The sequence below is a fragment of the Eubalaena glacialis genome, chromosome 2 (genome assembly GCF_028564815.1).
Source record: "Eubalaena glacialis isolate mEubGla1 chromosome 2, mEubGla1.1.hap2.+ XY, whole genome shotgun sequence".
In the NCBI taxonomy this organism is placed as follows: domain Eukaryota; kingdom Metazoa; phylum Chordata; class Mammalia; order Artiodactyla; family Balaenidae; genus Eubalaena; species Eubalaena glacialis.
Window position 1 is genome coordinate 5,674,540 of NC_083717.1, and position 26,085 is coordinate 5,700,624.

Consider the following 26,085-nt stretch of genomic DNA (forward strand, 5'->3'; position numbering starts at 1 on the left):
GGGTTCAGTGCTCAGGATGGGGTCTGAACTGGACATATCCACTTGAGGATAATTTCTGTATACTTGGATGGTTGTTAAAACCACAGAAGTAGATGGAATCCTGTATACGAGTATTTTGTAAAGAGAAAAGGGCCAAGTAAACTCTTGGCCCTAAATCACCATTTAGGGGGAAGATGGAGAATCAAAGGACAAGGAGACTGAAGGGTACTCAAGGAGATGGGTGGAGAAGCAGAAGAGAATGGTAGCATAGAAACCAACAGTGAAGTCAGTTTTAAGAGTGGGTGGGCAAAGGTGTCAAATCCAGCAGATGAGGCTGAAATGAAGCCACCAGATTCAGTCTTTGATGACCTTGTAAGAAGCAGGACTGGTGTGGGTAGTACTGGAAGACTCCAGATCACGATGGGTTAGGAGATACAGGAGCTTCTCAGCTTTTCCCCAGAATTAGGAAAGTGAATGGTATAGAGGGATAAAGGGCCATCACCTGTGGTAAGTCAGGATCAAAGGAAAGTTGTTATTATTATTTGTTTTAGTGGTGAAGAAGCTTAAGCATGCCGGGAGGGCAGGGTGCTGGTGACAAAAGAGCAGCTGAGTGTAAGAGCTCAATGGAGTAAATGATGAAGTCATGTTATCAGGGCAGAGACCTGAGGAAGGGCCAGATTGGTTTTATAAATTTCATATTTTCAGAATGAGAAATTTGAACCCATGGCCAACCATAAGGTTTCTTTTCTGATTTGCAAATGTATTTATATTGAAAGTTGCATAAACCATATACAAGCTAAGTCATTTTTGTTTGTACAATTTGTAACTCACCTTTACTAAAAGATAAAGAAATGTGAAAAAGGACTGTTCGGATAAGTTGGGGTAGAGATCTGCTGTGTACAGTTGCCGAGTGGACCCAATTATGGGGATGGAGGTCTGCAGAGGTTTAGAAACAGGCAGGCAATGCACTGGCGAGGCTGGGAGCTTGGCTCCAATTTACAGTTCGCTGTCCAGGGGTTCATGAAGGCAGGCATTGAGGCACCAGCCATCTATCTTTATAGCTAGATGGACACTGGATGCGAAATGCCCCCGAAAATCCAGTATCTTACAAAATATCTCTGCAGTTTAAGTTCATACAAAGCCAGTCATTCATTTTGCAGACATTCAGGTTCATTTCTTGGTCCTGCTACTTAGACAGAGTCATTAGCAAAGAGAAAAATATTCAACTGCCAATGCTGCTGCCAGATAATGTTTGTGTTCATGGGATTTTTAATAGAGCTCAAGTGTATTATTCAATACCAAGGTAAATTATGCTTGGATAAGACCAGCCATCAGGGTTTTAAACCTCCTATATCAGTTTGGATTGTCAGAAGTGGAAATATTCTTTTTAAAAGTCATCGTGTTTATTGTTGTAAACACACAGACACATAGAATGTTAAGATCGGAAGAGGAGAGGTTAGAGATAATTTACTGTCATCTGCTTATATGAAAAATAAGAAAGTCGTGGTGCAGAGAGGTCAGGATCAAGACCAGGTACAAATTAACAGCAGGACCAGCACTAAAATGCAAGGAATCCTAAAGTAAGAGTAAGTATTTTGGTAAAATATAAAAATGACAGTCTACACGCAGGGGACTGTCACAGGGTAAAGGCCAACTGAAAAAATAGCAGGGGAGGGGAATAAAACTAGGGTTACTCTGGAACCATTCTGAACTCTTTTTCGGATGAACCCACACTTCATTTATCAATATTGGGAAAAATGTTAGGATCTCGAACATGAATTGCGAAGTGGGCATCCTGTGAAGCCAGGTGGTCTGGGTTCCATCCGTCCATTCGGTCTTTGGTGCCCACTATGTTCCAGACGCTGCCAGGAGGTCGTTTCCAGGCTCAGCACCGCCACTCAACTCTCTGCACGGCCTGGGGATGCTAGTTTGCTCACTTATAAAATCAAGTGCCTGGCGAGCCCAAGCAGAAAGAGGGGACCTAGGGGAGAGGATCCAGTTCTGAGTTGTGTCTGTGGGTCGGAAGAGGAGAATAAGGGGGGAGTTGGAGGAGCAGACACGAAGGGTCTGTCAGTAGTGAAGGTGATGTCAGTAGAGGGCTCATTCCGGAGGCCACAGTCCAACTCCACAGCACTGGGCTTCTGTTTGTCCCCTGGGGCACAAGTCCATGGGCAGTGGCTAAGGGGTCATCTCCACACTCCACTTGCTGTACGGAAGAGAGCTCTTCTTGTAGGAGGTCTCGTCCCCAGAGGTCCTAAGTGGAGGCAGCGTAAGCCCAAGGGAGCCCTAGGCCATCACTCTTGGCTGCGTGGAACTAGAGGCACAATTTTCAGCAAGTAGAAGAAACAGATGAAAATTTAACCACGGAGCAGTAATACACAGCCTCCGTCCCCTTTCACGGAACCCACAGCAGCAGTCTTTGTAGCCCAAAGGATCCGTCTGTTTGATGCGTGAATGACTAACAGATGCATGGCCAAACACAGGAATACGTGAATTTTTTTGGTCTCTGCTCCTACAATGACTGGGATTTTTTTTTTTTTCAGTTGATGTAGCTTGTATTGTAAGAAACATGCAGTTCTGTTTCTGCCAGGTAGAACCCAATCCTCTGGCTTTGGGTGTAAAGAAAGGCCCAAGTCCTCCATCCCTGAAGAGTTTTGAGAATATGAGATGGACAGGTGTGAGGCAGGCATCTCGACCCAGTTCTGGACGGCAAGCATCTCGACCCAGTTCTGGGCGCCACTCACACTCCTCTGGCTTAGCTACCAGGGCGCTAGCTAAATGAGTATCAGACAAGTAACAGGGTGGAAGGAACCTCGGAGGTCCCCTAGTCGGTCCAAGTCTCTTAGTTTACCGGTAAGAACTCAGAGGCCCAGAGTCCAGAGTGATGTGCTTGATAAACCGCAGTTAGTGGCAGAGTCCCATTAGAGACCCAGCCATCTCTCAGAATTATTTGTAAGGAGTAGGACAGGATGCAGGGAATAGTGTTAGGAAGGTATGTGTGCGGATGCCAGAGAAAGCCATCCCAGCCTTCAGTGGAAAATTGCGAGCGTGTTGAGCGGAGTTCACTCCCTGGCATGATTATTGATTTTCGATCTCAGTATTTCGAGCCACATGAGAACTTAGATAACGTCGCAGAAGCATGTTTTCTAGAATTTCATGCTGCTGTAATAAAAAAAGAGAGAAACTAGATTTTTTGGGGCTGCTATTGAAGTGGTGATGGCATCATCTGGAGCTCATCAGAAAGCTCAATTTACACTCAGGTTTCAACTAATTTGGTAATATGTGTGCACTTTTTGCTCAGTCCCTGTGAGTGGCTGGCGTCATTAATCTCTGGCTCTCCTGAAGGACACACTGTGAGTGCTTTTTGCTAAGGCGGCAGCGGGACCCACGGGCTGCACAGAACTTGTATGGTCAGCATGAAAACGGCTCCATTAGGTTTCCTTTCACGGAGGCCGAGTATTCAAGTGACCTCCGGCTGGCAGCCTAATTGCTTAATTACAGGCTCTCTCCTGAGCCTTAAATTCACATAGCTCTGCGAGCTCTCACTGACCTCCTAGAAATGCGGGTTGTAGGCCAGTGTGAGAGGGGAAGAGAGAAGTCAGATCAGCGGCATGACTGGCCCCCGGAGACCCCCGGCCTCTGATTTCAACATCCTCTTTGCTCAGCACAATGGAATGTCTGCCTGGTGAGAATCAGTGAGAAACAGATAAAAGCAAGCAGACCGCGGTCCTGGTCCGGCCTCTCATCTGGAGAAACTATCCACTAGGGCTACAGGACCTGGTACGAAAACACAGGCACATCATGAGTCACGGTTTTCTTTCTGAAGCTCTTCGTGCTGCTCTAGGAGAAGGAAAGCGAAGTGCTGGATCTGAACCGAAGAAAACCAGATTCCCCCCACGCCAAAGCTGCAGTGCCTGTTGCTCACACGACCTGACAATAAGACACAGGGTGGGACAGGGCAAACGTAAGACACAGTATCCGTATTTCATTTTATTTGTTTAAGACATTACCTACGATGTGTTTCCTTTTAAAACATTGATATTTCCAAACCTGAGCAAATAGACACAGGAATAATAGGAGTCAGTACTTCAAAGAAACAATTCTTCAACAGTTCTTTGAATATGTATTGTTTCACAAATAGGTCCATGACAGAAAGCAGTCTCTTTCCCTTTCTCTCTCCCTCTCATATCTTCCCTTTTTCCTTTACTTCTCACCACAGAAAGTTTACCTTCCATTTGATACTTGAGGAAGATCTCCAGTAATCTCTTTTAAATGTTTTATTTTGTGGCTTGCTTTTGGTAACCCCTTAGCCATTTTGCCTTCCGGTGCCAAGTTAGTTACCAAAAGCCGCGCTGATACTTTACATCCCCAGAGCAAAGAATCATTGAACTGGAGCCACGGTCCTCAATCTGCGGACACAAGCTTTGTTTGTGTTTCAGCTCAGCATCTCCTTAAACGTATGTTTATTCATGAAAATAAAATGAGCTTCTTGGATTTCTTTTCATACCAACGTTTCCAGCAATCTTTGAGTCCCTGTTTGCAACAACTGCAAATTATGAGAGTTTCTTGTCTCCTGTAAAATTTGGAGCTGGAGTGCCACCCTGTAAAACAAAGAAACAGGAGTGACAAGAGTCCCGGCACGGGATGTGTGCCGTGAACTGGGGATTTCATTTCAGAGGCCCGTAGCTGGAAAACATCACTCACGGAGGAAACCGATGCCGCCTCCACCCTCCGCCCTCCACCTCCAAGGAAAGCTGCTGTAATGGGCAATATTTCCCTTTCCTTCCTTACCTAAATTTATGACTTTAACAGCTTGGATAATTTCCTGGTGGAGTCAGCTCCCTGTCACTTAGTATTTCCTCCGCCGGCAATTACCGATCCAACGTGGGGCTCCATTAACAGCTATGTTGCCCTCCTCCCGTTTGCCACACGTGAATACATTTCACGGGCTCTCATGCTCCAGACGGACTTTGCAGCCTGATGTGAATGATGTCTTCTCTGCCCTGAGATCTTATCCACCACATGTCTTGACCCCAATAAACTTCAAGGCAATCCAAGCAGTAGACACGCGTTGCGAGAATGAATTAAAAATGAAGTAAAGGGGAAAGACCAGGTTGAAAGCCAATTAGGCCAGGGGCGAGGTGAGCAAAGACGCCATGCTGGTCTAACGAGACTGTGGTTAGACCAGGAAAGGACAAGGAGTGGACGTATATCTGGATCCAAGACTAGAGCCGCGTTAGGAATCGGGGATTTGGGTGTTAGGTTTAGTGATTGGTCCTGGGCACTGTGCCCACTTCGTTCCAGCCGGCTCAGTTAGCACGCTGGGAATCCCGTGCATGTACAGTGGGGTGGAATGCATGACAGGTGCCAGCCACTCCAAAATCCACCCGGGCCCCAAATAAGACTTTCTGAAAGGCCACTGAGGATGCTTGCTTGCAAGTCTAGAGAAGAGAGAGGTGACTTCCACTCTGTTTCCCCGGATTTTCTTTCTAGGAGACGACGGACATGTCACTAGCTTCCTGGAATCATGATCTCTCAATATTCTATTGTCAGTGAAGAAAACTTGATTTTATCTTTTTGGTTGGTTTAATGATAATTGATCAGAGGTCAGACAGATGGAATTCATATACTGGCTCCACACTACACAGTGTGTGACTGTAAACAAGTTACTTATGTCTTCTGAGACTCAATTTTACCAGCTGCAAAATGGAATTGTAAGAAAGATGGAATTTTTTTAAAGACCTAAATGTAAGGCCAGACACTATCAAACTCTTAGAGGAAAACATAAGCAGAACACTCTATGACATAAATCACAGCAAGATCCTTTTTGACCCACCTCCTAGAGAAATGGAAATAAAACCAAAAATAAACAAATGGGACCTAATGAAACTTAAAAGCTTTTGCACAGCAAAGGAAACCCTAAACGAGATGAAAAGACAACCCTCAGAATGGGAGAAAATATTTGCAAACGAAACAACTGACAAAGGATTTATCTCCAAAATATACAAGCAGCTCATGCAGCTCAATATCAAAAAAACAAACAACCCAATCCAAAAATGGGCAGAAGGCCTAAATAGACATTTCTCCAAAGAAGATATACAGATTGCCAACAAACACATGAAAGGATGCTCAACATCACTAATCATTAGAGAAATGCAAATCAAAACTACAATGAGGTATCACCTCACACTGGTCAGAATGGCCATCATCAAAAAATCTACAAGGAATAAATGCTGGAGAGGGTGTGGAGAAAAGGAAACCCTCTTTCACTGTTGGTGGGAATGGAAATTGATACAGCCACTATGGAGAACAGTATGGAGGTTCCTTAAAAAACTAAAAGTAGAACTACCATATGACCCAGCAATCCCACTACTGGGCATATACCCTGAGAAAACCATAATTCAGAAAGAGTCATGTACCAAAATATTCATTGTAGCTTTATTTACAATAGCCAGGACATGGAAGCAACCTAAATGTCCATCGACAGATGAATGGATAAAGAAGATGTGGCACATATATACAATGGAATATTACTCAGCCATAAAAGGAAACGAAATTGAGTTATTTGTAGTGAGGTGGATGGACCTAGAGTGTGTCCTACAGAGTGAAGTAAGTCAGAAAGAGAAAAACAAATACTGTATGCTAACACATATATATGGAATCCAAAAACAAAAATGGTTCTCATGAACCTAGGGGCAGGACAGGAATAAAGACACAGACGTAGAGAATGGACTTGAGGACACAGGGAGGGGGAAGGGTAAGCTGGGTGGGACAAAGTGAGAGAGTGGCATGGACATATGTACACTACCAAATGTAAAACAGATAGCTAGTGGGAAGCAGCCGCATAGCACAGGGAGATCAGCTCGGTGCTCTGTGACCACCTAGAGGGGTGGGATAGGGAGGGTGGGAGGGAGACACAAGAGGGAGGAGCTCTGGGGATATAAGTATATGTATAGCTGATTCACTTTGTTATACAGCAGAAACTAACACACCATTGTAAAGCAATTATACTCCAATAAAGATGTTAAAAAAAAAAGAAAGAAAGATGGAATTTTAAAAATTATGCTTAAAGCATTAGTCACAGTGCCTGGTACAGATGAGTGTTAGCTGCTGCTCCTGAGTTTTCTATTACTACTATTACTGCTTCTATTACTACTATTACTGCTTCTATTACTACTATTACTGCTTCTATTACTACTCTACTATGTTAAAGGTCTAAACTTATCTTTTTGAAAACTGTGAACCTTAGGCACACAGACCTGGATCCATAACCCTTGGTTCATTGCTAACTGTCATGGTTAGTTTGTGAACAGGCTCATTTTATATTAAAGTATTTTTTTAAATCTTAAAAAATATATTATAAAACCTTTCACACACTCTTCGATATATCATCTCGGTAAATTTTTTTCACTTCATAAGTGGCTTATTTTGATACCTTCTAGAAGATTGACGAATGAGTTAAGAAGGAAAAAAACGATAGTGCAGAAAATGAAAATAAAAGCAAATTCATATACGTTTATAACTTGTTTGCATGGAGAGCTTAGCTCTGAAGTGAAGGTGAAGCCTTGGCATACTTTGGAGAATGTAAAACACGCTGTGTGTTTTGCTTCTGAATTGAAATGGTTTCTTCTTACTCCAGTTTATACTAATTTTAACCCACACATATAGTTGGTTTATTTTCTCCCTGAGCAAGATGAAACTTAGTAAAACAAGAAGACAGGAGATGCAGTAGGAATATTTTCCCACCTCCTCTTCTCCAGCGATCTGAAGGAATATATTCCAGTTTCTAGAAATGAAAATACAAACATCGCTGAGGAGGGTAATGTTCGTTTTCCCGCTTCATCATGTGCTTTGGCCTGTGAGTGATGAGTGTTTCAGCGAGGGGATCACGAGTCACTCCATCACCAGGGCTGTGATCCTGGGGGAGGGGCTACTCGCCGCACCCCTACCAGCCACTCTTCTTGGTGCTAAGCAAGGCATCCGTGATTGCTCGTCTTTATTCAGTACAGTTTTAAAATGTATCGGGACACTCCGCCTTCCTTTTGTATTGGATTTTATATTTTAGAAAGCTCCTTGCTCAGTGGTAGTTGTTTGGAGACTGAATTAACAGGGGACACAAATTCAGGCAGGGGAAATTTTAGGCTCCTTCAGTGACCTAGGCAAGACAGCATGCAGTCCCACAGCAAGACACTGGCGGGCAGGTGGAGGCAAGGGGTCCAAGAGACACGTCGGAGGAAGAGTTAACAGACCAGAAGGATCCATTCCACTGGGGGATAAGGGAGGGATCTAAAAAGGCTCGGCAATCGGGTACATACTTCTGGCATTTACTGAGGCAAGAAATGAAGGTGCAGGAGGAATTAGGGGGAGGGGGCGATGATTTCAGTTTGAGACATTGACTTCCAAGGTTGATGGAACATACCAGCAATGGTGTCTGGAATGCAGTCAGATAGCTGAGCCTAGAGCTTGGAGAGAGGGCTGGACTACAGTTGTACATATTAGCCAACTAACACATGTTTTGGAAATCTTAAAACAGAAGCCATATCCTTGATACATTCCTGTCAGGCAGCAAAAGACTAGATTAAATGGCATTAATATCCACTTGGCTTAGACACTGCAGTACGGTTAGACGAGTAGCATATTTTCCTGTCTCTGTATGGGGTCATTCACATGTCCGTCTGGCTAAACACTTAAGCACTTTAAATATATATGTTATTTAAAATTTTTATATGCTCCTCATACTAAGTTTCTAAAATACAGAAAAGAAAAAAATAAGAAATTAATGGCATCCATAATATTGCAATACAGAGACAAACTATTAACATTTTGGCTCATTTCCTACAGAAACACATACATGCACACTTATACACACATACACAAAGAGAGTTAAGATAAAACTGCATATAGTTTTGTATCCTGCCTTTTTTCACTTAGCTTATTTAATATGCTTCTTCTTAAGAATAGTTTCTTTGGCCCTATAATCAGTTACATGGACACCGTAGAACTGAGTTAACCACTAGCTTATCATTGATCACTTAGATTGCTCCTATTCTTTTCTTATTATAATAATGCTCTGAAGAGCATATTTATATGTAAATCTTAGTCTACATTTCCCATTATTTCCTTTATTTAGAGTCTCTTTTTAAATTGAACACTCTATTATGAAATATTTTAAGTATACAGAAAAGTATCAACTACACAACGCATGTAAAGTATAGCATGAACAAAAGCATCCTACTTGCTAAATCTCAATATTTGGCCATATTTGCTTCAAGTTCTTTTTTTTTTTTTTTTTTTTCCCAAAAGAAATGCATTCCTGAAGAGAAAGTGAGGCCCCATGTGTAGCCCACACTGTTCCATTCCCAGCCCCTGGCCCAGAGGAAACCAACTTATGAGAAATTGTGTTTACAATTCCCATGGCTATTTTGGTACTTTTTCATTGTATGTGTGCATCTGTATACAGTATGTAATATTATTTTGCATGTTTTACAAATATGTGTTATGTTGTATTATGTACATCAAGTAAATGTATTATGTTCATCAAGTAAATAAATTATTTTGTATCATTTATTTATTTGATGAACATAATACAACCTAACACATATTCTTCCATCCACTCTTTTCATCCAGCCATCTGTTTTGAACGTTTTTCTACACTGTGGTGCATTCAGATCTAATGCATTCCTTTTGCCACCATACAAGATTCCACTTTATCAACTTTGTCAACATGCCATGAGTCACGTGCCCATGTCCTGTTAGTGCACATTTAAGTTGCTTCTGATATTGTACTATGGCAACCCTTAGCAAGGAACATTCTTGTGCATATTTCTGAATGCAATCGTGCAAGAGTTTGTCTCGGGTAGACGCCCGGAAGTGAAAGAGCTAGCTTTTACATTTCCTGTGTTGCCAGATTCCACTGAAAAATGTATGCGTGAGCATTCCTATCATGAAACAGGAGAAACTTACCTTCATATTATCTACCCCCATTTTTAAGATGATGAAACTCATAACCGGAAGCTTCTGAAGTACAAGAACAAACAAGTATCCCAGATGGATCCAGGACTGGAGTCTAGGTGTTCTGACTCTCAGAGTGCTTCCAGGTGTTCTGACCACGAGATACCTGTGCTTCCCAGGTGTTCTGAACCTAAGATCACCGTGCTCTCCTCTGGGCCTCAGTTGGTCAGATGGAAAATGTCAGATGGGCCCGAATCCCGTACACAGCCTGTCAGTGAAGGCTGAGCACTGAGAGTGTGGTTTGAGACGAGTGTGAGTGTTGACATCCACTTAGCCTCCACTTTTGGAATATTGTTGAAGCTGTGCTGTGGAGCAGGGTTTGGTGTTGTAGGGAAAGTGTTTGGAGGGAACACAGAGATTTTTAAAGAAATCACTGTTTTTCCTGAACTAGACTGGATACTTTGTCATCCCCAACTCAACCTGCTACATTAAGGGATCTTATGAATTCTTGAGCAAGCTGTGATAGCTTTACTTTCCAAAGAACTAAGGGAGAAACAAGGAAAGAAAACAATGGCATTCGGCATCAGGGTAACACATTCGCTGAATGCGCATCTCGCGCCAGGCACGTCACCGTCACCACTGCAGCTCCTCTGGGAGAGCCAGCGGTTCCAAGGACAGTGGAGGTGCCACTCTGTCTCCATTTCTTCCCTTTGTGTACACAATTCAGCCGGCCCTCCGGCTGCCCCGTCGCTACATCCAGTCACCCCTTAGACCTCAAGTAATTTCCAAGTCACTAAGTTCCATGAATGACTTTTGGTCCCTTCAGTGGAAGGTGACACAGGGCGTCGCTCCAGGTGAGGGAAGGGAGACTCAGAGGCCTGGGAAACCCATCATCCCATAATATTTCCAGGGACTCTTGTGTGGAGAGGTGAGGCGGGGGGAGTGGTCACCCAGGTGTCCATTTCTTGTCACTGTTTACATTTCAAGGCCTCTATCTCTTGCTTCTTATGGCCGTTCCCTTTCTCTCTACCCCTTTTTAAGAAAAAGTTGGGGTTTAGACCTCTTTTCTTTATTTCTCCAAAATACTACACACATGAGGCTCTTTTATATGGTAGACTTTGCCTAAATATTGCAGGTGAGCTAAAATGTGATATTAGACATCCTTGCCCTAAAAACTCCAGTGTTCATTCCTTGCTCAGTCCCTCATTTCACACCCCCTGGATTGCTTCTTTGTTGCTGCCTAAAAACATATCCCCAAACGTAATAGCTCAAAACAACAATAATTTTAGTTTCTGCGGGTCAGGAACCCCGGTGTGACTTACCACGTGGCCCTTGGCAGGATTCGGTTCTTTGCAGGCTGTGGCTAGAGGCCTCCCTCAGCCCCTCGCCACGCGGCCTCTCTGCAGAGCATCTCACAACACAGCAGCTGCTTCATCAGGGCGAGCAGTACAGGGCGCGGGGGACAGCGCCAGCAAGAGAGGCTGCCAGCAAGGTGCAAGGGTCCATCTGACCCAACCGAGCCATGGCAGTGACACCCCTCACTCTGACCTTGTCCTGTTTATCAGAAGCAGGTCGTTAGGTCCATGCCATCCTCCAGGGAGGAGACTGCACAGGGCATGAACCACTGGGGGCCAGGTCAGAAGTTGCCACCCTATGCCCACCCCACCGCCCCAGCTGGGCAGTTTTCATGGATTATGTCTCCAACTCAGGCTCCCGTTTTGCTGGATGAACCCCCATCTTTGGACCTCTTTTTGTCTTTGCCTCCCTAGCTTTCCCGTTCCCTCCCTACGATGTTTTATCCATTTCCTAAACAGCAATTTAGCGCTCTCTTCGTCCCACTTTAATAGCAGAGGCTAATATCTATTAAGTACTTACTGTGTGCCAGAAACGACCCGACGTACCTTTATGTCTTTAACTTATTTAATGCTGATGAACAGTGTGAACTATATTCTCATGTCAATCCAGTTTTACAGATTAGGCAGCTGGAGGACAGAGAGGAGAGAGACTTGTCCACAGCAACGTCACGTAGCATCTCTCCCCTGGCGGTCACTCTCTGCGAGCCTGCGAGGGTGTTTTGCTAAACAAACACCTTCTGTTTTTTTCTCTTTAAAAGGAATTCTGCCACCTGCTTTTAAAGAATGCATGTTGTTAAATAATGCATATTTCCATCGTCAGTAAGTATATGGAAAGGCGAAAGGTTCCCTTTGCTTGGCTCCTTTATTTTCTCAAATTGCCGGTCCTTGGACTCTGACCATTGGCCTCTGTAAGCATCATCAGGAAGGGGTGCTGGTCGCTCACCTGAATGGTTTTCCTCCCCATCATTTTGCGCTGAAGTTGACACGTGTCAGCTTTGAGAAGGGGTTGATATTTACTCAGATCTCCTTAACATTAAAAAGCATCAAGTATTAAAGTTCATAAATGTTTGGCTCAGTTCTACCTTCTGGCTACAGCTCAGGGTACAGACGGTCCCCGGTGGCACCGTAATGTCATGTGTTCTGGATACTCTGGGCCTTGGGGGTCGGTCCGGTGTCCTTCACCCACCTTCCGCCGTCCTCCTTCTCTCGTGGTACTGGTGAGGGGCTGGCACAGCCCGTGAGAGGGCACCTGGGTACCGTGTGTGTGGCCTGGCCCCTGACCTTGATTGGAGCCTCTTCCACTGCCCTCTGTGCCCGGAAAGCAGCTCCACTTGACCTCCTTCCCACTGTGAATAACCTCTTCCCCGCTATCATGCCTGCTATGCGTTTATACTGCCCAATCCACGAGAGAAGGAGCAGCCTTTTTTCTTAACCCTGGGTTTTCCTCAACCTTAGTCCTTTGTTCTCAGAGGTCATAGACTCTTATATCTGATATTTACTTACTCATTTGTACATCAGACGTTTATTGTCTGTTATGTGTCTGGTTCTGTTCTTTTAAAAAGTCTCCTATTTTGTATGATAAAGGTAAGTTCAGGTATTTTTAATGTATGTGCTGGTATCTGGAAATGTGACAGACTCTGGATACTTTGTAAAGACACTGATTAACTTTAGTAAGAAATTAGATTACTGCTTAACTCCATCTGCCTGTTTTTAGAGCTCCTGTAGTTGGAACTCCCACGGATGGTGGCTACTTTTTCTTTTGTGGATTCAATTTCAAAATTTTATTTTACTGGAGTTATCTAGAAATGAGTTAGTCGCAATGTGCAGTTTTTTTGTTTGTTTGTTTTGTATATTTCTCTTTTTACCACCTAAGCAACAGATCAGAAAATCAATTCCCAGGCCCAGGAAACTCTTGGCAGTAGACTTAAATAAGGCTTATATATCTATAAGCTATGTGAATATGTTATGTGTGTAGCCAGTAATAATATAATTTGCTAGCTCTGCCTTGGGAACTAAATAGAAGTAAAGGAAATGCATACTGATAATTTTTATGACTTTCGAATTTAAAAAAATAGCAACAAGATTTCTCCTATTCTCTTCCCTGCAGTTTTTTCCTTATAATTTTTTTTTTGCAAATTTTACATCAAGTTTATTTTCTTCCAGGTTTATTGAGATATAATTAACACAGAGCACTGTGTAAGGTGAGGTGTACAGCATAATGATTTGACCTACATGCATCGTGAAGTGCTGACCCCAGTAAGTTTAGTGAACACCCGTCATCCCATAGAGACACAAAAGAGAAGAAATAGGAAAAGTATGTGTCCTCGTGCTGAGAGCTCTTGGGATTGACTCTTAACAACTTTCCTATATAACATACAGCAGTGTTGATTCTGTTTATCATGTTGTGCATCACATCCCTGGTTCTTAGTCATCTTGTAACAGGAAATTTGTACATTTTGACCCCCTTCCTCACTATGCAAAAATACGACATTATTACTGACTATGTTCCTCACACTGTATGTTTCACCCCCATGACTCATTTATCTTGTAACTGGCAGTCTGTCCCTCTTAATCTCCCTCACCTATTTCTCTCCTCCCCTCACCCCGTCCCCTCTGACAACCACCTGTTTGTTCTCTGTATCTATAGCTGTTTCTGTTTTGTTATATTTGTTCATTTGTTTTATTTTTTAGATTCCACGTACAAGTGAGATCATATAGTAGTAGTCTTTCTCTGTCTGACTTATTTTACTTAGCACAATACCCTTTAGATCTGTTCATGTTGTCACAAATGGCAAGATTTCATTCTTTTTTATGGCCGAGTAATATTCCATTGTATATATGTACTACATCTTTGTCCATTCTTCTGTCGATGGACACTTAGGTTGCTTCCATGTCCTCGCTATTGTAAATAGTGCTGCAGTGAACATTGGGGTGCACGTGTCTTTTCAAATTAGTGTTTTCATTTCCTTGGATAAATACCTAGGAATAGAATTGCTGGATCATATGGTAGCTCTATTGTTAGTTTTTTGAGGAACCTCCATACTGTTTTCCACAGTGGCTGCACCAATTTACATTCCCACCAGCAGTGCACCAGGGTTCCCTTTTCTCCACATTATCACCAACACTTATTTCTAGTCATTTTGATGATGACCTTCATTCTGACAGGTGTGGGATGATATCTCATTCTGGTTTTGATTTGCATTTTCCTGGTGATAATTGTCTTGAGCATCTTTTCAAGTACCTATTGGTAAAATCAGCATTTCAGTATGGGATTATGGCAAAATAGAATCACATTGGGCTCGGAGCTTGATAACTCAGTGGAGGTTGGATTCCTCATAATTTTATAAATTAAAGATTAAATTGATTTGATATTACAAATGATAAGAACACTCTCAAATAAAAGGACTGCTATTCCAAACTGTTAAAAAAGAAAAGACCCCAGCTGTCTCCCTGATAACGTGAGGTCTTACACTTTCATAAAATGGTAATTAGGAACATATAACGTAATAACTATCGTACACATTGTAAAGAGAAGTCACGTGATATAATATAGAATTCGGAGAGAGAAGAATTAAGTCCCTGGTTCTGCTACTCAGTAGCTCCGTGATCTTGGGTCACCAGCTCCCATTGGATGAGACAATAGTTTAATAGCTAGCACACTTGTGAAGTCTCACTTTCTTCACTAAAAAAACGAAAAACATCACATGCTGTTGAGGCCTAGTTTTAGGGATGTTTGCACTGGTGCTTGTAAAATTACAACATGCTAACCAAATGTAGGGTGACATTGGTATACAATTTTGATTTAGGGACATTGGAAACCTTCTATCTTGGATCTGTTCCTTGTGAAGTAATGCCCCAGGTGTATGAATTTCAGCCAAAGTCCTGTGATTCCAGGATCTCGGGGGTAGGAGGGGCTGGAAACATGTAGACCTCCTAGAAGATGTGTTCTTTTAAAGAACCTCCAGGGAAATGGTTCATTCGTGTGACTTTCTGAATGACTTTCGCCTTCACTTTCTACCTTCCTTATTTTGCCTTAAGAGGATTTCAACCATTCAGAGAGAAAAAGACAACTTAGAAAGGGAAGGAACAATATCTACTTACTCCCTAGCCCTCTTAATTTGGAGAGAAATAAAGGAAACTAGAGGAGTCTTGCCTTTGTGAGTTCATGGACTTGTAAAAATCCTCTGAATGTGTGTGTATCGTTGGGTGTTGTTTGTTGTTTTTGTTGGGGACGTCTATAAACCTCATAGAACCCATGTTCCACTAAAGTTTAAGAAATGCTCTTTTAAGCAAACAAACCAATCACCTTGAGAGAAGCAAGTAGTCTTGTACAAGCAGTCTTGACCAAGGGTCAATTGCCATATTCCCCAGACCCCTGGACCCCAGATGTTTTAAGAGGGTATTCTTTAAAGCAAGATAGTATTAATATAACATTACTGAAATCCTAGGTTGTTATAGCTATAACCTTAGGAAAGTTTAAAACCAAGTACAGAGATAAATAAATCTTGGATTAAACCAATGGTGGTAATATTTGAGAGTAGTTTGCAGTGTAAATGTAGTATAAGAGGTTGTGTAATGATGGCTTGTGTGTGGTTTTGGCTCCTATTTAAGGTATTCAAGGTATTCAAAAGAGGCAGTCACACTAGATTGGAAACTATATTTTGAATTGGTTGAGAATATATAATTTAGTTTGTAATCAACCTTTAAATGTTGAGTGAAAATCAGTTTTAAAGTTTTATTGGATATATAGATTTTAAAATTAGGACATTGAGGGAAACAAAGAAAAAGAAAAAAGAAGTGATGCTCCAGAGCATTTATATGAAATTCGTTATTGTAAAAGTTTTCGCCCCCTCATTAGAGAGTTAAAAACCCTATTGATGTTTTACTCACGTGCTCATATAAATTAAACTGAGAATAACCTCCCAGTCATACTTACGTGCTAAAGAGAACACTGATTGTAATCATCACTAGGTATCCTAAAGTCATTTGTGTGTACCTTCCTTGTATTAAGTTCCTGACTTTCTATTTTCTCCCAGGGCTGTCTTATGAAATGTAAATGGCAATTTATTTTGCATGAAACAGTCATATTTTAACCTCATACTTTTACTCCCACCCTGGTGGTTGGCCAGCTGATGCATCTATCTTGCTTAATTGAAATCTTGCATTGGACAAAACGAAAGGTTTAATTCTGGACTCCAGAACCTAGCTGTCTGGTTCCCTGTGTCCGGCTACCTCTTAGGAACTGTGTGTCTTGGTCACATCAGTGAGCTCTCTGTGCATCCGTTATCCTCTTCTTGAAAATGGAGGGAATCTGGGGAGGAGGAAACTGGATAGTATATGTGAAAGGCTGAATCCAGTTCCTGGCTCATAGTGTACGTTTAATGAATGGTTGCTGTCATTATTATTATCGTCCAGAGACAAAGAACTCATTTCCCCCCGGTTTACACATAAGAGCATTCAAAGATTCACACCGGACGCACAGAGTCCCAAGGAAATGTGCAAGCTTCAGTTTCACACACCAGTACAGCAATTTTGGGGGTCTGTGATGTAAACTCTGTTCCACTGGCACATATGGAAGGTCAGCTAAGTCCCAGCACAGAACTGGGCAGCACAGAGCCCAATATAGTTTTTAAAATAATGAGGTAATTTTCTAAATCAGCGTCACATCACTATGTCATTTGAAAGAATTCTACCATTTCTCTTCCTCTTGACCATGACCCCGTGAAGAGCGTAAAGTTCCAGCAAATGCTGGGTTTCTGAAAATGAATGATTCCTCCTCATTATTTCTTATGTATTTGCTCCATATTCATTCTTGTATCAGCACATGTGAGCATGGCCCACGATGTAACTGCGCTGGAGTCAGGAGAGGAAGAAAGCAGGGAAAGGCATGGCATTTATAAAGACATCCAGGGATCTAATGGCAAGTTTCTCAGGCACAGAAACTCCTACTGAAATCCCTACAGTTTTCCTAGAGATGACCAAAGACTCAGACACTCCAATGGACCTGACTGACAAGACAATAATATGAAGCACTGGATTCCAGCAAATGTGTTTTCTACTAGGCCACCGATGTGCAGGTACTCCACGGAACAGGCGCCTTGTAGAGGCAGATCTGAAGTTCTGAACCAGTGTGTTCCCTGTGTTCTTTCTTTGTAGGCATTTGATGGTTTAAGCTCCGCAGCCCCTCGCCTTGCCAGTGTGTGTGGAAGACAGCAGCTGAGGAACCCCATCACCTCTTCGGGAAACAGCCTCTTCCTGCGATTTCAGTCTGGCCCTTCCAGACAGAGCCGGGGGTTCCGCGCTCACTTCAGACAAGGCAAGTTCTGCGTGGGTCTCCCGGAAGCACAAACCATCTGTTCTTAAGTGCCCCTCTTGGTGCTGCAGTAAAATGAGACCGGTCCTCAGAAATCGGTCCCAGCTTTCTACTTAACATGCGACGATTTAAGTAGAACAAAGGAACCATGGTTTGCAATGATTCCAACTGTTGATACTTTTAACTTTTCCTTTGTCTAACTTAGGTGATGTGAACTTCCTTGGGATCTCTGTATCTCTCAAGCAAATTTTCAGAATAACACTTAAAAGTGCCTTTAATATTAGAGACACTATTAAAGAAGTGTTTATGCAGATTCATTTATTCACAGATATATTATCTAGTATTTATCCAAAGTTTTATGCTAAGAGATACGCCACTATAAATTACAAGACTTTCTTGTAATATGAAGTCAGGTTCTAACCCTCAAGGTAGTGGTCGCTCTCCACCTGAAGAATCAGTATTGTTTTCCATTGATTTTTTCTTTTTTCTTTTCTTTTTTTTTTTGGCCGCGCTACGTGGCCTGCATCGAACCCGGGCCACGGCAGTGAAAGCGCTGAATCCTAACCACTGGACCGCCAGGAAATTCCCCATTTTTTTTCCTTAAAGCACCACTTCCTAGTAGACCTTTTCACCCATTGCCTTTCATCTGGGACTTTTAGAGATTAACCCTTTGTTCCACTGTCAGGGATGGAACCCAGAGCTGGGCGGGTCATTGTCCCCTTAATATGCCTCTGATTTTTATTTGGAGGATCCTTGTCATTTCAAACAAGTGTGGTCTGTATAGTCATTTCATCTGTTTCAGTGGACTTGCTTGCCCGGATTCTGCAGTAAAGAGCCCTGGCTAGGAAGAGTTTCTGGATTGAGGTCTCCCCAAGGTGCACTGAAGGCTTTGGAGCAAGACAGACTGTGAAGTTCTTTCAAAGAAAGAACAGCTTCTCAACACTCTTTCTTTTCATTTAATTAATCACTTACGTTTTGCTTCATAGCAAAGAAGTCCCCAGTGGGTCTTCTCTGGGCTATTATAGCAGCCTCCTGGTCTTACCTGCCCTTCTCCCATATTCCTCCAAAGTCAACGTGCAGTAGCGAGTTCTGATCCTGACCTAGTGCTCCATTGTCTGTCCTGTCTCCACACCGACCAGGGCGTGGAGCCCAAGCTTCTCTGGATGTTCCCCACGGGCACAGAATCTGCCCTGGTCTTTTTCCAGCATCGCTCGATCCTCCTCACGTGCCCCATGCTTCAGTCAAGCGTGTGTGGTGCAGCCCCTGCCCTCCTCTGTCTTTGCTCAGGCTGCCCTGGACCACTCTTCCTCACCCCCGAATCCTCCTTCAGTGCTGTCTGCGCCATGAGATGCCTTGTACACCCCCCGTCTTCTACTCCCACAGGGCTCTGCACATCCCTGATGACACACAGTCGCCCTTATGAAGTCTCTTTCAACTGAATATTTAGTTTCCTACAAAAGAAGTCAGTCGTAAAGAGATTATCCCTATGTCTGTAATTTGCAAGTGGGCAGAGTAAGTGAATCAGTGCCAGCGTTTTGTTGAATGGTTCAGGCAATTCATAGCCATTTAATCTGTTGTTCTTTGCCACTCCCCACTTCCCGTAACTGAAGAATACTGTTATAAACGTAGAGTATGTTGCCACTTTCTCATGGTTTATGTGCAGCTTTCTTGGCAGAGAACTTCCTTGACATGCCTTTTAGAAATAAGGAAACATCATTTATGCTTTCATTCTTCAAATAATTGTTTTGGAGAGTCAGCAGCAATCAAAAGTGTGTGACATATGTGTGCGCTTGTGTGTCCCTCAGCCTGTGGCGGCTACATCCTCACCGACTCCGTTGATACGATATCCTCTCCCCTGTTCCCTGCCAACTATCCAAACAATCAGAACTGCAGCTGGATAATTCAAGCCCAGCCTCCGTGTAAGTAACAAAAATAAAAAAGAATCCAGGACGCTTGGTGTCTGTGGGAAAGTCCAGCTATGACTCATGTTCTTATCTCCTCGGTGGTAACAATTGATGGCCTTCCTCTCCTGTTTTTGGAAGTCCCATTTCCTGATGTGCACAAGAACAAGGGTTTCCTAATCTGGTAGGAAGTAACTTTTACTGTTTATTCTTAATTTAATTATTTTTTAAATTCCAAGGCCTAGCAAAGGAAACGAAACAAAGCAAAAACCTATAACCTAGTTGAAATGACAGGCGTGTGAGATTGGGGGTAAGCAAAAATAGTGGATAAATAAATAGTTTTTGACACCTGTGCCTTGAGTGTAGTAGATGCTCAAGGCAATTGCTAAGTGAATAAATGAACAATAAGAACCATAGACTGGAAAATTAATAACTCGTAGTTTGGAGATGCAGCGCTATGAGCATATTGGTCTTCAATCAAGGTGGAAGTTAATTATAAAACCTGGTCTCGCCTGTGATGCACGTATTTTTAAAAAATCCCAGCATAGGCCTTAAGAAACATTTAATACGTGCTTACATTGTGTTCTTTTTAGAATCCTAGAATCTTATTTTCTGCTCTGGTAACAATCTGGTAGTAAGGATTACTGTCCACATTTTACAGAGAAAGTGAGGAGACCCCTAAGGACTCAAGCAAAATGACTGCGAAGAGGGTGATCCCAGGGCCATTATGAACCCTGTTTCAAATGAGCCCTGCCCTTCCTTGAGGTTTTCAGGAAAAATTGATGATTTCAGACGTAATGTGGGAAAGGCATTAAGTTCTTTACTCTGCTCTCTAATGAATGACCTGTGTGATAATAGGAAAGTCACTGATGCTGATGAAGCCCCATTAGCTCATCTAAAAAAAGAAGAGTTTGGCTTAAATATTCTCTAACATTTTTCCTAGGCATGTTAAGCATTAACAGAATGGTATCTTTATTGCCCTGCATGTCATTTGGAGGTCAGTGATGTAATCCTTAGGCAAAGAAAGTAGCCAGGAACTGAGCCTTGAATAAAGAAGTCCCCTGCCTCGAGTCCCACAGTCTTGCACCTAAGGCTAATTTCTAAACAGTTGTAAAGCATTTAGATGAAAGAGGTCACTGGTATAAAGACAGCAATAGGGAAAGATCCTATTCTGAAGATTTGGGACCCTGGAAGAAAACAAAAGGAAAATGTACCCAGGCACGTACCTTTCTGCAAGTAATTCAAAGCTCTCTTTATAAATGAATGAACTTCCATTTCCCCGGTTCTGGCCTTAAAGTAACACTGAGAATGCTAGGATACGTGTGCCGGAGAGGAAAATGTGTCTTACTGACAAGCACAGGTAAAGAATCAGAATTTAAGGAAACTATTCTATTAAGAAAAATACTTCTGAGAGGAACACAGCAACAGTGGATCCATTCCCCATCGTCCAAGAAATAAACCGACCCAAGGGTTCTCTTCCCAGTACCAGCGTTTCAGAATCTACAGACATTTTCAAAAGCATGGATTCAATTACTCTTCAAAGGAAAGCTTTTAGCAGAGCCGTTGTTACTTTTCCTCTTCACCCCCCTCCCCCGTCCGTCCCCCTGTGCACATCTGCCAGATTCATGGCTTCCCTGCTGCAGAACCAGCAGGAGAAAGGATCAGAGGTGAAATATCATTCCCCATATGTTTTGTTTGCCAGAACGTTATTAAAGCGTCTTCTCTTTTTCCCTTTCAGTCAATCATATCACCCTCTCCTTTAGCCACTTTGGACTTGAAAGCAGCACAACGTGTACTCGAGACTTTTTAGAGATTTTGGACGGCAGTCACGATGACGCGCCCCTCCGAGGTACTGCCGTGCTCACTCGCTCACATCTGTGGCCTTGGCTTTTTACAGTGTCTGTGCTTACATGTGTATATGCTGCCGTTCCAGGTTAGAATGTTTCCAATAACTATGAAGAGCATCGTAAGCCATGTAAAGATAATGAGAGGCTAGGAAAGCAGGATGTAATATGGTGTTCAAGAAACTCAGCTTGTTCATATTCAAGGACATGCATAGTTTATATACATATTTTTTTAATTGAAAGTTGCGATTGCTTTAGACAGTAGTGAAATGCAGTCCATTCCAGCATTAGGTAGCATTCTCTGAGAAATTTCTTATTAACATTTGACCACAGTTCTCACATTCAAACTGAGCATGTTTCTTTTGGTTTTATCCTCAGTGGAAACAAAGTAACAGATAGATAGATAGATAGTAGATAGGTAATCTAGAGTTCTGTTTGTAAAACATCCCAGTAAAAATTAGGGGTTGCTGCTAAATAGTTTCTGAAATGTTCTCAAGCAAAATAATCTCAGGTTATTTAAACATTCTCCATGAGTCACTCCTATTTGAGCTTTGTCATCCAAGGTTCTCATCCTGCACTAGAATACAAGCTCCATCAGAGAAGAGACTTTGTTTTGCTCATTGCTTTATTCCCGGTGCCCAGAACAGTGCCTGAGATGATAACAGGCAATTGAGGAATACTCTCTGCTCTCTGCAGACTTCTGATTGTATTCCTTGAGATTTTTGTCTATAAGCATTTAACTGAGGTTGAGGCTATATTATTTAATGGACACTTATATAACACCTTGTGCTGAGTGCTATCCTAAGAACTTTATAAACAGTAACTCAATTAATCCTCATACCCTTATGATATAGGATTTCATTGTTATCAATGTTCCCCTTTCTCAAGTGGGGAAATTGAGGCACAGAGCACTTAAGTAACTTGACTCAGGTCATGCAGCTGGTAAGTGGCAGAGCCGGGAGTTGAATCCAGGTGTTTTGGTTCCAACATCCACATGCTTCTCTGCTCTTATATGTTGCTTTTAAGTACTAGCACATTTATTTGTGCAGGTCCCTACGGCACTGGAGAGTTTAGCATTAGTTACATTTGGAGGTCATCTGTATTACTCTTCCTCCCCCTAACGTTCTTTACCATGTTTATAAATCATCTCCCCTATGCTTGTATTCATAGCTTATTTTGAATTATCAGGCATCATCCCCAACACTGACCCTGATTTAAGTGTTTCTCCTAATAGTGGTTTCTTCTGTTTGCTTTGGTCTCTTGTGATTCTAGTAAAATATGTGTTTACTTGTCATCATTCATTCTCCTTGTCATCGTCTTCATTATTTAGGCCGATACTGTGGCCCCTCCATGCCCCACCCCATCACTTCCTTCAGCAATGCTCTGACACTGAGGTTCGTCTCGGATTCTACAGCGAATTTTGGTGGTTTCCACGCCACATATGCTGCATCAACATCAGGTAAGAAACGTTAGCAAATGGTGCTACTAGGTTAAGAGAAATGTGTAGAAAATCCTTGGTTCATTATTTGGGATTCTTCTACATTCAGTGTTCTGAACTAGTTTCCTAGATCCCCTCTATGACTAACCTTACTGTCTTTCAAATTAGGTTAACATGCTTGTAAAGTCTAACAGTAGTGAACTCTATACCACATCTTCTTTATCCATTCATCCATCGACGGACACTTAGGTTGTTCCCATACCTTGGCAATGGTGACTAATGCTACACGGATGAGCTCTGGAAGTGGGGAGAACTGGTTGGAATGATCTTGGGTGACTTGCTTGTCGGTGTCTCCTTGTTCTCCTTCATGATATGTTTGTTAAGGGAGCCCCTGATGGACAGTGTCTGATGGCATCTCTTACGGGTGGACACCTGCTGTTCTTTAGTCTCCCTGGCCTCACAGCTGCGCTCAGGCAGGGCTGGGTGTTGTCACTGATGCAGGATGGATGGGGGCATATGGGGAGGAGGGGAAAGAGGAGCACCCAGTGCAGGGGCTCTTAGCCAGGAGAGTGCTGCTTGTCAGCTGCTGGCTGCCTTGTTGTTAGCAGCTAAAAGCCTTAGAACACCAAGGAGATTTGTGCATGTTTCTGTGCTCTCCTGAGAAGGAAAAGCTGAAATACTGCCTTCAGTTCTAGGCCAGGGGTGAAGATCATCCTGGTCAGAAATACCGAGGGGCTACAGAATTAAAATGAGTCTTTTATTACATAAAGTTATAGTTCACAGGGAGAACAGGCTTTTGGAAAAGAAACTACCGAGATTCCTCCTAAGCCACCATACCCTGTGGCTTTTAGTGTTCAGGTTTCAGAATCTTTTCCTTATTATATATGATATGGATTTTTTTTATTATGAAATGAAAATGGCATATCCTTTGACGCTGCTATCAGCTCTTCTAGTGTTCTTTCTCCTTTATCTTATGGTGTCTTGTATTCAATATTTACTCTGCCACTCACTTTGTTTCTCTTTTCTTCTAGCTTGTGGTGGCATCTTCCACATGGCTGAAGGCGTCTTCAACAGCCCTGGCTACCCAGAAATTTATCCCTCTAATGTGGAATGTGTCTGGAACATTGTCAGTTCCCCTGGCAACCAGCTCCAGCTGTCTTTTATGTAAATCCTTTTTTATAGTATATTGTTTCAGGGAGAATGAATCTGCAGGAAGGAAGCACTGTTACTAATAGGATGGACAACTAATAACATATCTGTCCAAACAACTGTTAGAGAATATGGTGGGAACTTCAGGAAGTCTGTTTCCATATTTCCTCTGTTTTAGTCATAGTTTAAGTTATAAATAGCATTATAATTCTCTTGCAGTGGTTTTAGAGTCCTGCCTAACATTACCAAGAGTATATGCCTGAGCTCTTGGTACATTAATTTTTGGAATTCTCATTTTCAGATAACATTAATTTTATCTTTTTTTTTTTTAATTAGGAACATTTAGATTCTTTCAGAGCATCACTAACATTCTTTCTTCCAGCAGAAATCCCCATCTCAATTAAGCCTTCTTTACCCTTATGTCTTATCCCCATCCTAATCCACCTTTGTCGAAAAGATGTGTTTATTTGGTATCAGCAGAGAATTGCAAAGATGGGTTTATTTAGGATCAACAGGAAATTGCAGAGATGAGTTTATTTGGGATCAGCAGAGAATTGCAATTTGGGGTCTGCAACCATGGCAAGACACGTGCAAGTCCCTGTATTGCGAGAGAAGGAGAACACTTCTATAAAGAAGAAAAGGAAGTTTAGAGGGTTATAGTAAACAGAGAGTCCAAGGCTTCTCATTGGTTGAGCCCTTCAGGAAAGAAGAGAGGTCTTTCTTCTTCCTGTTGGACTCTGCTATTTTTGCAGGGCATGAGAGCTCCCCCTTTTGGTATCCTGACTCTATTTAATTGGGGTTTCTGTTTATTAATTTTTTACATTTCCCCCTTTTGATCATAATCTTTCTCTGAAATCATTGCTGATCTAGAGTCAGGGTTTCTAGTTTCAGTGGATTTTTGTGTGTCAACATCAGGAAGGACCTTTCCTGGTATAGTATCTCATGTCGGAGGGAAAGTGGACAGATTGAAAATCTATTAAGGTCACGTCTGAGTAATTGGGAGGGGTAGGAGGGAGAATTCTCAGGTGCTTTTTATCTAAAGTTCATATGATATCAAGATCATAGACATTGGAGATCATCTGAAGCCTTATGTCATCCTCAAAAGTATATCTTGGGAAAGTTGTCTCATCAGGTTTCGTCTGCTTCAATTCCAGAAAATCTTTACTTTCAGGTCACCAGGTGATGTACAGGTATAATCAGGGTTCAGTGATTTCTTTAGGTGTGCCACATAAATCCAAGAGTCTGTTTCTCAGAGCTTGGTGTCACAAGGGTTGGTTAGCAGTCCCTGGTAGGGACCTTTCCAATGAGGTTGAAGTGAGTTCTTCTGGAGGACTCTTTTGCAATAGACAAAATCTCCAGGTTGCAAGATGTGATGCTTAATGTCTTCATCTCCCAAGGGTGCACTATGAAAAGATTGCTCTATTAAAACATGGTTATTTTTAATAGAGGCAATTAATCCTTTGCAGTGTTGGAATATCTCTCCTTTTATCAGTTGTGTGTCAAAAGAAGTGGGAACCAAGTGCATTGGAAATTATGTGACTATCTCAAATGGTAAGAGTTTATGAGTTCCAAAAGCGGAAGTTCCAAGATTTAGAAGGACAGATGGCAGTGCTTTTGACGAAGGTGTTTAGAGGGCCTCTATAAATGTTGCCAGTTGAGTCTTAATGATGCTGTTAGTGTGTTCGACTAAACCAGAGGAATAAGGGTGGTGAGCACAGTGAAAGTGTTGTAAAACTAGCCAAACAGAGCAGACTTGTCAAAGTACCTGGCCAGTAAAATGGATTCCTTGATCGCTATGAAGTTTGAGATGAGTTCCCCAGGTAGGGATCATCGTTTCCAAAAGGACTTTTGCCACAGAAGAGACAGTAGCCTGTCTGCAAGGGAAGGCTTCAGTCCAGTGTGAAAACATGTGGACCATGGCTAAAACATATTTATATCCATTAGAGGAAGAAATTGTATGAAATCCACTTACCAGAGCTTGAATTGTCCATTAGGCAATATACAATGTCTGGGAGCAGTACGAACAGGCTTCCCTGGTTCTACTTTGGACAAGTGGGACAAGTGACGGTAGGCACTTTTTTCAGCCTTGTTAATGTTTCTCCTCTAATATTGATTCATGAAGGCTATCATCTTGTCAGTAGAACAATGGTTTAAT

At 42.3% G+C, this 26,085-nt stretch overlaps 1 protein-coding gene across 1 annotated transcript in view; it reads left to right on the top strand.

The window, feature by feature from the left end:
• CUBN (cubilin) overlaps positions 1-26,085 on the top strand; it is a 266,365-nt gene that overhangs the window by 122,108 nt on the left and 118,172 nt on the right. The window contains exons 32-36 of the mRNA XM_061178156.1: positions 17,442-17,601; positions 19,404-19,517; positions 21,238-21,348; positions 22,674-22,802; positions 23,813-23,945. Of these exons, the coding sequence (XP_061034139.1) occupies positions 17,442-17,601; positions 19,404-19,517; positions 21,238-21,348; positions 22,674-22,802; positions 23,813-23,945 (647 nt within the window). The remainder of the gene's footprint in view (positions 1-17,441; positions 17,602-19,403; positions 19,518-21,237; positions 21,349-22,673; positions 22,803-23,812; positions 23,946-26,085) is intronic.